General features: G+C 40.8%; 1 protein-coding gene across 1 annotated transcript in view; it reads right to left on the bottom strand.

Moving 5' to 3' along the window:
* SUCLA2 (succinate-CoA ligase ADP-forming beta subunit) overlaps positions 1-14,794 on the bottom strand; it is a 66,080-nt gene that overhangs the window by 30,312 nt on the left and 20,974 nt on the right. Inside the window, exon 5 of the mRNA XM_010363864.1 lies at positions 3,646-3,774. Coding sequence (XP_010362166.1) covers positions 3,646-3,774 — 129 coding nt within the window. The remainder of the gene's footprint in view (positions 1-3,645; positions 3,775-14,794) is intronic.

Raw genomic sequence — 14,794 nt, 5'->3', positions numbered from 1 at the left:
TTCCTCATCCAAATTTCACTCTCATCATCTTCACATAACTGCCTAATCAAATCTGTGCATTTTAAACATTTATATCATTCATCTGCCAAAATTATTTGCTTTACTCTCCATCAGAAACATTTCTCTATCTTCTTTAAACCTTTGTGCTGGTCAAAATTCTTGCACTTGGCTGGGCACAGTGGCTCACGCCTGTAATCCCAGCACTTTGGGAGGCCGAGGTGGGCAGATCATGAGGTTAGGAGTTCAAAACCAGCCTGGCCAACATGGTGAAACCCCGTCTCTACTAAAAATACAAAAATTAGCTGGGAATGGTGGCGGGTGCTTATAATCCCAGCTACTTGAGAGCTGAGGCAGGAGAATCGCTTGAACCTGGGAGGCAGAGGTTTCAGTGAGCCGAGATCATGCCACCGCACTCCAGTCTGGGTGACAGAGCAAGACTCCGTCTCAAAAAAAAAAAAAAAAAAAAAAATTTATTGCACTTGCTGTACTTTTTTTTTTTTTTTTTTTTTGAGATGGAGTCTCGTTCTGTTGCCCAGGCTGGAGTGCAGTGGCCGGATCTCAGCTCACTGCAAGCTCTGCCTCCCGGGTCCACGCCATTCTCCTGCCTCAGCCTCCCGAGTAGCTGGGACTACAGGCGCCCACCACCTCGTCCAGCTAGTTTTTTGTATTTTTTAGTAGAGACGGGGTTTCACTGTGTTAGCCAGGATGGTCTCGATCTCCCTACCTCATGATCCGCCCATCTCGGCCTCCCAAAGTGCTGGGATTACAGGCTTGAGCCACCGTGCCCGGCCTAACTTGCTGTACTTCAATACCATAAACTTATTCTTTTTTTTCTTTTTTTGAGATGGAGTTTCACTCTTTTTGCCCAGGCTGGAGTGCAATGGTGTGAACTCGGCTCACCGCAACCTCCACCTCCCGGGTTCAAGCAATTCTCCTGCCTCAGCCTCCCGAGTAGCTGGGATTACAGGCATGCGCCACCATGCCTGGCTAATTTTGTATTTTTAGTAGAGACGGGGTTTCTCCATGTTGGTCAGGCTGGTCTTGAACTCCTGACCTCAGGTGATCTACCCGCCTCGGCCTCCCAAAGTGCTGCGATTACAGGCGTGAGCCACCACGCCCAGCCATAAACTTATTCTGACATAGTTTTCTCATGAAGAAATGTTTAAGGAGAATGGTGTGAACCCGGGAGGCGGAGCTGACAGTGAGCCAGGATCACACCACTGCACTCCAGCCTGGGCAACAGAGCGAGACTCCATCTCAAAAAAAAAAAAAGAAAATAAAAATAGAAATGTTTAGGCTGGCACGGTGGCTCAAGCCTGTAATCCCAGCACTTTGGGAGGCTGAGGCGGGTGGATCACAAGGTCAGGAGATCAAGACCATCCTGGCTAACACGGTGAAACTCTGTCTCTACTAAAAAATACAAAAAAAAAAAACTAGCCAGGCGAGGTGGTGGGTGCCTGTAGTCCCAGCTACTCGGGAGGCTGAGGCAGGAGAATGGTGTGAACCCAGGAGGCGGAGCTTGCAGTGAGCTGAGATCCCACCACTGCACTCCAGCCTGGGCGACAGAGCCAGACTCAGGTTCAAAAAATAATAATAATAATAATAATAATAATAATAATAATAATAATAAAAATGTTTAACTTCAAAGTTCAATATTCGAATTTTTCTTTTAAGATGAATCATTAGGCCAGGTACAGCGTCTCACATCTGTAATCCCAGCACTGTGGGAGGCCCAGGCAGGCAGAACACTTGAGATCAGGAGTTCTGGAACAGCCTGCCAATATGGTGAAACCCTGTCTCTCCTAAAAATACCCAAAAAAAAGTTAGCTGGGCATGGTGGTGCATGCCTGTAATCCTAGCTACTTGGGAGGCTGAGGTGGGAGGATTGCTTGAATCTGAGAGGTGGAGGTTGCAGCGAGCCAAGATTGTGCCACTGCACACTCCACCCTGGGTGACACAGCTAGACTCTCCATCTCAAAAACAAACAAACGAAAAGATGAGTCACTAAATTTTATATCCAAAGCAAACAATTTAATTCAATAGCAGCATTACAAATATTACCAAGCAACTCTCACAGGCCATAATATTAAACTCAATGGGGACATTTTTTTGTGAGGGGAAGAATGGAGGGGAAGGAGCACACAAGGACAATAGAGAAGACCAGTAAAACTGTAGGCAAAATTTTATTGTGAACATATACAAACTGAAAGAAGGACCACAGCATTCAACGAATTCTTAAAATCATTCATAAACCACAGCTCTATCATGGAGATATATAAGACAGTGTCCCATCCATTCTATACAATTTACAGAAAATAAAGGGGACACAGGAATATTTTAAATGTTCAACCACTTAAACCATGGAGATATAAAATCCAGACTACAAAAAACAATGAATGATAATCACCTAAGTTTCTTCAACAACTAAACTGGAAGAAAAAAGATGAAGACAGCAAAAAAGAGAAACCTGTTAAGTTTTTGAAGACCTGTGAGCCAAATCAGTCAGTAAATATGAAGGGGCCCGGCACAGTGACTCACGCCTATAATCCTAGCACTTTGGGAGGCCGACGAGGGTGGATCACCTGATGTCAGGAGTTCAAGACCAGCATGGCCAACATGGCAAAACCCCATCTCTACTAAAAAAAAAAGTACAAAAATTAGCCAGGCATGGTGACGCACACCTGTAGTCCAGCTACTCAGTAGGCTGAGGCAGAAGAATAGCTTGATCCCAGGAGGGAGAGGTTGCGGTGAGCCAAGATCGTACCATTGCACTCCAGCCTAAGTGACAGAGCAAGACTCCATCTCAGAGAAAATAAATAAATAAAATAACAATGAAGGACCTTATTTGGATCCTGAGTCAAATTGTAGATGAAAAATTGATTTGAAACAACTAGAGTAATTTGAATGACTAAGTGATGATACTAAGAAATTATTGTTGGCTGGGCGTGGTGGCTCACGCCTGTAATCCCAGCACTTTGGGAGGCCGAGGCGGGTGGATCACCTGGAGTCAGGAGTTCAAGACCAGCCTAACCAACAAGGTGAAACCCTGTCTCTACTAAAATACAAAAATCAGCCAGGTGTGGCAGCAGGCGCCTGTAGTGCCAGCTACTTGGGAGGCTGAGACAGAAGAATTGCTTGATCCCGGGAGACGGAGGCTGTGGTGAGCCAAGATGGTGCCACTATATTCCAGCCTGAGCAACGGAGCGAGACTCCGTCTAAAAAAAAAAAAAAAAAAAAAAAAAAATTATTGTTAATTTTACTAGACAAGGTAATGGTATAGTAATGACCTTTTTTTTTTTCTTTGAGACAGAGTCTCACTCTGTCACCCAGGCTGGAGTGCAGCGGCACAATCTCGGCTCACTGCAACCTCCGCCTCCTGGGTTCAAGCGATTCTTCTGCCTCAGCCTCCCGAGCAGCTGGGACTACAGGCATGCACCACCATGCCTGGCTAATTTTTTTTTTATTTTTAGTAGAGAAGGGGGTTTCACTATATTGGCCAGGCTGATCTCAAACTCCTGACCTTATGATCCGACTGACACTCAAAATATTTAAATAAGTTTTGACAATTACTTCAGTTGTATAGTTATCTTTAAATATCATAATTCTCTAATCATAAGGTAGAAATTTTTCAGGAATACAACATACCTGGAGAGCTTGTTCCTTTTTGATGCCTTCTTCAATATCAATAGGTTCTTTAATTATTGCTTCAGGAGTCTCAGCAGCAACATCTTCAATGTTGACACCACCATGTGAACTTCCTATTAATACAGGACCCTGGCAAGGGTAGGAAACAACCAAAACTAGATTTATTTAGACTCATCAATCAAACTTTAAAACCTACCCATGCATAATATCAGATGTAAGCATCTATTACTCTCTACCCATATTTTTTAATTTTCTTGAGAATTTATCCTCACATCTCCAGCATAGTGCCCTCTTATAAATATTCAATTAAAGCAATGAAAAAAAAAGTAAAAAAAAAGAAGAAAATAATGGCTTGCCTGCAAGAAAAATAGATTTAAAATATACACAAAAACTTACACCACAATAGCAACAACTTGGAACTAACCCAAATGCCCATCAATGATAGACTGGATAAAGAAAATGTGGCACATATACCATGGGATACCATGCAGCCATAAAAAAGAATGTGTTCATGTCCTTTGCAGGGACATGGATAAAGCTGAAAACTGTTATTCTCAACAAACTAACATAAGAACAGAAAATCAAACACCACATGTTCTCACTCATAAGTGGGAACTGAACAATGAGAACACATGGACACAGGGGAACATCACACACCAGGGCCTGTGGGGCTTTGGGGGCAAGGGGAGGGGTAACATTAGGAGAAATACCTAATGTAGATGACTGGTTGATGGGTGCAGCAAATCACCATGGCACATGTACACCTATGTAACAAATCTGCACTTTATGTACATGTATCCCAGAACTTAAAGTATAACTAAAAAAAAAAAAAAGAAAAAAACAAATTTACACCAAATATGTAAACATATACATGTGAAATATAACCTATGCATTTTTCGTAAAAACTGAAGGGACATTAAAAGTATTGCCTAAAGCATAAACACTAGAAAATCCTGAAAACAGGTATTTGAAAGAAAAAGCCTAAGAAAACGTAAAGTCTAAGCTCTAATCCTACTGCAAGACAACGAAAAAGAAAGCTGGTAGCTGGGCGCGGTGGCTCTCACCTGTAATCCCAGCATTTTGGGAGGCCAAGGCGGGTGGATCACGAGGTCAGGATATCGAGACCATCCTGGCTAACACGGTGAAATCCCATCTCTACTAAAAATACAAAAAATTAGCCGGGCGTGGTGGCGGGCGCCTGTAGTCCCAGCTACTGGGGAGGCTGAGGGAGGAGAATGGCCTGAACCCGGGAGGCGGAGCCTGCAGTGAGCCAAGATCGCGCCACTGCACTCCAACCTGGGCAACAGAGTCAGATTCCGTCTCAAAAAGAAAAAGAAAAAGAAAGCTGGCCAGGCCCAGTGGCTCACACCTGTAATCACAGCACTTTAGGAGGCCAAGGCAGGAGGACTGCTTGAGTTCAGGAGTGAAGAGCAGCCTGGGCAACATAGTTAGACTCCATTTCTACAAAAAATACAAAGAAATTAGCCAGGCGTGGTGGCATGCCCCTTTAGTCCCAGCTACACAGCAGGCTGAAATGGGAGGATGACTTGAGACTGGGAGATCAAGGCTGCAGTGAGCTGTGATCACACCATGGCACTCCAGCATGGGGAAAGAGTAAGACCCTGTCTCAAAAAAAAAAGTAAAATAAAATAAATAAAAGAGAAAGCTAACTAGTTTGAAAGAATAGCTCTGGGTATTATTATGAACAATATGAGAAGGTAAGGTATCAATACCAGTAATTATTAACCTTTAAGTTCTTGAATATCAATCAAGAAAAATCATAAATTATCTAATATATCTACTAATTTATGCATTAAACTAGAAATAATGTTAACATGAAAAAACAGAGAAACAATAAAACTGTATTTAAAGATTATTTACTGACATAGGAAAATACTGATCTGTAGTGTGTTATGTAGTATATGTTTACATGTAGTGTTATGTACGAAAAAATGACACAAAACCCTAGGAAACGACCCTAGGTCGTTTTCTCAATTGTATTTTTTTTTAACATAAAATGCGTTTCAATGTGCTCCATATTGACAGAAACAAAAAAAGAGTGGGGAATAAAACATTAAAAGACTTTTGTTATTTTAAATGCAACTCTTTTCCAAAAAAATTGTTTTTACAATGAACATATTACTTTTATACCCAGGAAAAAAAAAACAGGCATGACATTTTTTTTTTTAAATCAAAAGACTAATTTCACTTTTCTTTTTTTTTGGATACGGAATGTTGTTCTGTCACCTAGGCTAGAGTGAAATGGTGTGATCTCAGCACACTGCAACCTCTGCCCCCCAGGTTCAAGGGGTTCTCCTGTCTCAGCCTTCCAAGTAGCTGGGATTACAGGCATGCACCACCACGCCCAGCTAATTTTTGTATTTTTAGTAGAGACAGGGTTTCACCATCTTGGCCAAGTTGTCTTGAACTCCTGACCTCATGTGATTCACCCGCCTCAGCCTCCCAAAGTGCTGGGATTATAGGCGTGAGCCACCATGCGAGCCTAATTCCACTTTTCTATCCTAGCACTTAGTGTTTTAGTAACATACTCATTTAAGGTATAAATTAAAGGAATAGTACTGCATTCGTTACTGTTTAGAGAACAAAACAGTCCTTCAAATAGTTAAAATACTGCGGTAACAAAAATTAAAAAGAAGAATCTATCACTTTTCTAAGACTGTTAAACTTCTATTTAGGAAAAAATTATTTTGTATCATGTGATTCAATTTCTATAAACATTTGTAACAAGGAATTTGGCTGACTTTTGTCCCCAGGGTCTTAGAAGTAATTTCTAAACCCTCCAACCACATCTGATAGTTGATGCTAAACTAACAAGGAGACTTATGGTGAGCTCCTAGACAGTTTACACTAAGGAGATGACTCAGGTGGGCAATGGCCATGCCAGAAAGATCGATGTGATTAGAGGTTTGGGGTTTTCAGCCAAATTATATCAACCCACTCTGCAGAGAAGAAATGGGCTAAGTCAACTGCATAGATGATGATTCAATCAATGATACCCAGGCTGGGTGTGGTGGCTCACATCTGTAATCCTAGCACTTCGGGAAGCCAAGGCAGGAGGATTGCTTGAGTCCAGGAGTTCGAGACCAGCCTGGGCAACATAGTGAGAACCTGTCTCTACAAAAATTCAAAATTAAAAAAAAATTTTTTTTAATGCCTACACCATGGAACCCCAATGAAAACTCTGGACACCAAGGCCAGCAAGATGACAAAATAGGAAGCCCAAGACCATGCTCCCTGACAAAAACACTGACTTTAGCAACAATATATGATCCAAAAAGCTTTTATGACAATGACAGAAACCAATTAGGAAGTCACAGTACCCCAGGTAAGCTCAAAGCCAAGAACATCTGTATTGAAATTCAACATCAGCATCCTTCCCCCCACCACTCCAAACTAATAGTTTGGGATTAAAAGGCTTCTCCATTTGGAGAGAAAGAGAAGAGTAGAACACATGTTCAACATTCCAGCTGCTTGGAGGGCTGTCCAAGGGACTGTTTCCTGTCTCAATTGACATGGGTGCTGTTGGGGAACCAGCATACTCTGGATGCCTGTGGGGCATCGAGAACAAAGGAGAGTGCACAGGCTCATGGCAGCACCAGAAAACATGTAACATCCCAGAGAGAAGCTGACACAGCTTGCCACAACTGAGAAAACACACTCAGCTCCTGATTTTTTTACAGGTTGAGTATTCCTCATCTGAAATGCTTAGGACCACAAGATTTTGGATTTCTTTGAATATTGAAATATTAGCATTATACTTACCATTTGAGCACCCCAAATCTAAAAATCTGAAATCCAGAATGCTCCAATGAGCATTTCCTTTAAGTGTCATGTCAGTGCTCAAAAAGCTTAGGATTTTATAGCATTTTGGATTTCAGAATTTCAGATTTGGGATGCTCAACCTATATTTATACCACAAGATACTAGAAAAAGAACAGCTAGGCCGGGCGCAGTGGCTCACGCCTGTAATCCCAGCACTTTGGGAGGCCGAGGTAGGCAGATCACGAGGTCAGGAGATAGAGACCATCCCAACTAACACGGTGAAACCCCATCTCTACTAAAAATGCAAAAAAGTAGCCGGGTGTGGCAGCGGGCGCCTGTAGTACCAGCTACTTGGGAGGCTGAGGCAGGAGAATGGTATGAACCCAGGAGGCGGAGCTTGCAGTGAGCCGATATCGCACCACTGCACTCCAGCCTGGGCGACTGAGCGAGACTCTGTCTCAAAAAAAAAAAAAAAGAAAAAGAACAGCTAAACCCAAAGTTGGCAGAAGGAAGAAAATCATAAAGATTAGAGCAGAAATAAAAGAAACAAGGAATAAAAAAAAAAAAAAAAATCAACAAAACTGCAAACTGGCTCATTGAAAAAGTGAATAAAATTGACAATCCTTTAACTATAAAAAAAAAAAAGACTGAAAAAACAAAAATCAGAAGTGAAAGGAGACATTACAACTGTAACAGAAATAGAAAAGAGCCTAAGAGACTGCTATGAAAAACTATATATCAACAAATTGAATAAACTAGAAGAAATGGATAACTTCCTAGAAAGTCTTCAAAATCATAAAGAAATAAAAACTACGAACAGACCTATAAGTAGTAATGATACTGAATCAGTAATCAAAAACATCTAAGCAACAGGAACCCCAGGACCAAAGGGCTTCACTGGAAAATTCTATCAAACATTTAAAGAACTGAACCAATCTTTCCCAAACTCTTTAAAAAATTGAAAAGGACAGAAAATTTCCATACTCACTCTATGAAGCCAGCATTACCATGATACCAAAATCAGAGAAAGGTATTAAAAGAAAACTACAGGATAATACCTCTGATTAATAATGATGAAAAAAAAAATATCCTCAACAAAATACTAGCAAACTGAATTCAACAACACATTAAATGGACTTTACATCATGATCAAGTAGGACTTACTCCTAGAATGCAAGGATGGTTCAACATACAGAAATTCAGTATAATACATCCTATTAACTGAATGAAGGACAAAAACCACAATAATCTCAATTGGCACATAAAAGGCATTTAACAAACTTGAATACCCTTTCATGATAAAAACAATCGACAAAAAAAGACTGAAGGAAATGGCCTTAATATAATAAAGGCCATATAAGAAAACTCATAGCCAACATCATATGCAAAAATGAGAAACTGAAAATCAATGTGCAAAAATCACAAGCATTCCTATACACAAATAGACAAAGGGCCAAATCATGAGTGAACTCTCATTCACAACTGCTACAAAGAGAATACAATACCTAGAAATACAACTTACAAGAGATATGAAGGACCTCTTTAAAGAGAACTTCAAACCACTGCTCAAGGAAATAAGAGAGGACACAAACAAATGGAAAACATTCCATGCTCATAGATAGGAAGAATCAGTATCATGAAAATGGCCATACTGCCCAAAGTATTTTATAATCAGTGCTATCGCCATCAAGCTACCATTGACTTTCTTCACAGAATTGGAAAAAAACTACTTTAAATTTCATATGGAACCCAAAGAGCCCACGATAATCCTGAGCAAAAAGAACAAAGCTGGAGGCATCACGCTACCTGACTTCAAACTATACTACAAGGCTACAGTAACCAAAACAGTATGGTACTGGTACCAAAACAGATATACAGAACAATGGAACAGAACAGAGGCCTCAGAAATAATGCCACACATCTACAACCATATGATCTTTGACAAATCTGGCAAAAACAAGCAATAAGAAAGGATTCCCTATTTAATAAATGGTGTTGGGAAAACTGGTTAGCCATATGCAGAAAGCTGAAACTGGATCCCTTCCTTACACCTCATACAAAAATTAACAAGATTGATTAAAGACTTAAACATAAGACTTAAAACCATAAAAACCCTAGAAGAAAACCTAGGCAACGCCATTCAGGACATAGGCATGGGCATGAATAAACACCAAAGCATGAATAAAACACCAAACTTCATGAATAAAACACCAAAGCAATGGCAACAAAAGCCAAAATGGACAAATGGGATCTAATTAAACTAAAGAGCTTCTGGACAGCAAAAGAAACTATCATCAGCGTGAACAGGCAACCTACACAATGGGAGAAAATTTTTCCAATCTATACATCTGATAATATCCAGAATCTACAAGGAACTTAAACAAATTTACAAGAAAAAAAATCTCATCAAAAAGTGGGAGAAGGATATGAACAGACACGTCTCAAAAGAAGACAACATTTATGCAGCCAACAAACATATGAAAAAAAGCTCATCATCGATGTTCATTAGAGAAATGTGAATCAAAACCACAGTGAGATACCATCTCATGAGAGTTAGAATGGTGATCATTAAAAAGTCAGGAAACAGGCTGGACACAGTGGCTCATGCCTATAATCCCAGCACTTTGGGAGGCTGAGGTGGGCGGATCATGAAGTCAGGAGCTCGAGAATATCCTGGTTAACATGGTGAAACCCCGTCTCTACAAAAATAAAAGAATTTAGCCAGGAGTAGTGGAGGGTGCCTGTATTTCCAGCTACTCAGGAATCTGAGGCAGGAGAATGGCATGAACCTGGGAGGTGGAGGCTGCAGTGAGCTGAGATCGTGCCACTGCACTCCAGCCTGGGTGACAGAGCAAGACTCCATCTCAAAAAAAATAAAAAATAAAAAATAAAATAAAAATAAAAAGACACAAACAAATTGAAAGACATCTTGTGATCACAGATTGGAAGGCTTAATATTGTTAAAATGTACATACTACTGTAAGCAATCTACAGATTCAATGTAATCTCTATCAAAATCTCAATGGCATTTTTTTATAAAAATAGAAAAATATGGCCGGACATGGTAGCTGACGCCTGTAATCCCAGCACTTTGGGAGGCCGAGGCGGGTGGATCACGAGGTCAGGAGATCGAGACCATCCTGGCTAACATGGTGAAACCCAGTCTCTACTAAATATACAAAAAAAAAAATTAGCCAGGCAAGGTGGTGGACACCTGTAGTCCCACCTACTCAGGAGGCTAAGGCAGGAGAATGGTGTGAACCCGGGAGGTGGAGCTTGCAGTGAGCTGAGATCACGCCACTACACTCCAGCCTGGGCAACAGAGCCAGCCTCTGTCTAAAAAAAAAAAAGAAAAAAGCAAGAAAAATACACTTAAATGCATATATAATCTCAAAAGACCCAGAACAGTCAAAACAATCTTGAGAAAAAAAAAGAAAAGGGAGGTCTCACACTTCTTTTAAAATATAAGATTACAATTATCAAAACAGCATGATAATGCATAAAAAAGACATATTGATTAATGGAATAGAAAAGAGAACCCAGAAATATTTCCTCAGGTATATGATTACATGATCTTCAATAATGGTATGAAAGCTACACAAGAGGGCAAAAAACAGTCTCTTCAACAAACAGTGCTGGAAAAATTGGAAATCCACATGCAAATGAGTGAAATTAGACCCTTACCATATACTATATGCTAAAATTTACTCAAAATAGATTAAAGACCTAAACATAAAACTTGAAACTATAAAACTCATAGAAGAAAACAGAGAGAAAACAGTTTATGACATTGGATTTAGCAATGATTTCTTGGATTTAGCAACGATTTCTTAAATATGATACCAAAGGCACAGGCAGAAAAAAAGCAAAAGTTGACAAATGGAACTATATCAAACTTAAAAACTTCACAGCAAAGGAAATAATCAACAAAGTAAAAAGGCAATCTATATGAGAGAAAATATTTGCAATCCATACATATGGTTAACAGCTGAAATCCAGAATATGTAAGATCTTCTACAACTCAATAACCAAAAAAAAATCAAAATAAAAAACCCAAACAAAAAAATTTAAAGATGGGCAAAGGACTTAAATAGACATTTCTCCACAGCAGATCTACAAATGGCCTATAAGAACATGAAAAGATACTCAATATCACTAATCACTGGGGAAATGCAAATAAAAACCACAGTTAAATATAACCTCACACCCTTTAGGATGGCTACTACCAAAAAAACAGGAAATGAATGTTGACGAGGATGCAGAAAAATTGGAAGCTTTGTCTGCTGTGGGGAAAAGAAAGAAAGATCAGACTGTTACTGTGTCTATCTAGAAAGAAGCAGACATAAGAGACTCCATTTTCTTCTGTATTTGAGATGCTGTTAATCTGTGACCCTACCCCCAACCTTGCCCTTGCAAGAGACGTGTGCTGTGGTGACTCAAGGTTTAAAGGATTTTGGGCTGTGCAGGGTGTGCTTTGTTAAACAAGTGCCTGAAAGCAGCTTGCTGGTTAAAAGTCATCACCATTCTCTTAATCTCAAGTACCCAGGGATATGCACACTGCCAAAGGCCACAGGGACCTCTCCTAGGAAAGCTAGGTATTGTCCAAGGTTTCTTCCCATGTGACGGTCTGAAATATGGCCTCGTGGGAAGGGAAAGACCTGATCGTCCCCCAGCCTGACACCCGTGAAGGATCTGTGCTGAGGAAGACTAGTACAAGAGGAAAGAAGGCCTCTTGGCGGTTGTTGGCAGTTGAGATAGAGAAAAGCATCTGTCTCCTGCCTGTCCCTGGGCAATGGAACATCTCGGTATAAAACCCGATTTTACGTTCTGTTTACTGAGAAAGGAGAAAACCGCCTTAGGGTGAAAGGCGGGACTTGCTAGCGCAATGCTGCTCTTTACGCACTAAAAAGGTTTATGGAGATGTTTACATATGCATATCAAGGCACAGCACTTTTTCTTAAACTTATTCATGTCACAGAGATCTTTATTCATATGTCTTACTGCTGACTTTCTCCCTACAATGATCCTATTATCCTGCCACTTCCTTTTCTTTAAGATGGTAAAGATAATTAAAACTAAATACTAAGGGAACTCAGAGACCGGTGCCAGTGTGGGTCCTGTGGGTCCTCTGTATGCTGAGCGCTGGTCCCCTGAGCCCACTTTTTCTTTCTCTATACTTTGTCTCTGTGTATCATTTCTTTTCTCAAGTCTCTCGTTCCACCTAAGTAGAAACGCCCACAGGTGTAGAGGGGCAGGCCACCCCTTCAGTCTGCTGTCAAAAAAACAAAACTCTGAACATCAAAAGCTTGGGGAGCTTTGGGTAGGCAATATTCTGCATACTGTCACACATTAAGATGCTAGCAAGACAAAACATTCCTGAGAATAGTGGAAACTTCATGTTTGGGAACCCTCCCAGACCTTGTCCTATGTGTCTTTTCATTTGGCTGGTTATGATTTATATATCCTTTGGCTATAATAAAACTGTAATCCTAAGTTTAACATTTTCCTGAGCTCTGTGAGTTGTTCTAGGGAATTAACCCTCAAATTTGTAGCTAGCTAGTCAGAAATGAGGGTAAGCTGGAGATCACTAAAATTGAGGCTGGTGTCTAAAGTAAGGGCAATCATGTGCAGGACTATGCCCTTAACCTCCGAAGTTTGGCTAAACTCTGGGCACTCGGTATTAGAACTCCTTTCAATATAAAAAAAAACTTAAATAGAAGAATTCATTGAGCCTTCTGAGGCTAAAGAAGACAACATAAGCAAGTCTAAGTAAAGAGAAATGTTTGAAATTATACTCTAATTTTCAGTCCCTCTATAAATTTCAAATGAAAGGGTATTCTTCGATTCCTCTCTAGCAAGGCAGTTCTTAATTATAAGCTTTTACAATGATCTAAAGAGCAGGAAAAAATTTGGATTGAGGAAGAGCCAGTTCAGTATTAGTCATGCCACTGAAATAGAATATAGACAAATTAAGTCTATAGATAACCATAAAATATAATTTTATTCAACAGGAGAGGTACAGACCAACAAATCTTTAAAATATTCTAACAGAAACAGAGTTTCGCTCCGCCAGTCAGGCTGGAGTGCAGTGACTCTCGGTTCACTGCAAGCTCCGCCTACCGGGTTCACGCCACTCTCCTGCCTCGCCTCCTGAGTAGCTGGGACTACAGGCGCCAGACGCCACGCCCAGCTAATTTTTTGTATTTTTAGTACATGAGCTCAAAGATCAGGCTTTTGATTAACCCAATCAGACAAAGATATAAAGGAATCAAAAGAAATGAAGAAAGTCTTTAAGAAATATGGGATTGGCCGGGCGCGGTGGCTCAAGCCTGTAATCCCAGCACTTTGGGAGGCCGAGACGGGCGGATCACGAGGTCAGGAGATGGAGACCATCCTGGCTAACACGGTGAAACCCCGTCTCTACTAAAAAATATAAAAAATTAGCCGGGCGAGGTGGCGGGCGCCTGTAGTCCCAGCTACTCGGGAGGCTGAGGCAGGAGAAAGGCGTGAACCCGGGAGGCGGAGCTTGCAGTGAGCTGAGATCCGGCCACAGCACTCCAGCCTGGGTGACAGAGCGAGACTCCGTCTCAAAAAAATAAAATAAAATAAAAAATATGGGATTATGTACAACAGCCAAACCTAAGAATAATTGGTGTTCCTGAGGAAGAAGAGTAGGCTAGACATTTGGAAAACTTATTTGAGGGTATAATTGAGGAAAACATTCCTGGCCTTGCTAGAGATTTAGTTGTTTTTTGTTTTTGTTTTTTGTTTTTGTTTTTTTTTTGAGACGGAGTCTCACTCTGTCGCCCAGACTGGAGTGCAGTGGCACGATCTCGGCTCACTGCAAGCTCCGCCTCCAGGGTTTAGGCCATTCTGCCTCAGCCTCCAGAGTAGCTGGGACTACAGGCACCCACCACCAGGCCTGGCTACTTTTTTTATATTTTAGTAGAGACGAGGTTTCACCGTGTTAGCCAGGATGGTCTCGATCTCCTGACCTCGTGATCCGCCCGTCTCCGCCTCCCAAAGTGCTGCGATTACAGGCATCAGCCACCGAGCCCGGCCGCTAGAGATTTAGATATCCAAATACAAGACACTCAAAGAACTCCTCGGAAATTTCATTAAGAAAAGATCATCACTGAAGCACAGAGTTGTCAGGTATCTAAAATCAACACGAAGGAAAGAATTCTAAGAGCTGCGAGACAAAAGCATCAAATAATCTATAAAAGAAAACCTATCCGACTAATAGCACACTTCTCAGCAGAAACCTTATAAGCTAGAAGGGAATTGGGGTCCTATCTTTAGCCTCCTTAAACAGAATAACTGTTAGTCAAGAATTTTGTATCCAGCAAAATGAATAAATCCAGCA

This window comes from Rhinopithecus roxellana, chromosome 18 (assembly GCF_007565055.1).
Source record: "Rhinopithecus roxellana isolate Shanxi Qingling chromosome 18, ASM756505v1, whole genome shotgun sequence".
Taxonomy (NCBI): Eukaryota; Metazoa; Chordata; class Mammalia; order Primates; family Cercopithecidae; genus Rhinopithecus; species Rhinopithecus roxellana.
Note: the sequence above shows the minus strand (reverse complement) of the source record. Positions and strands in the feature narration are given on the sequence as shown.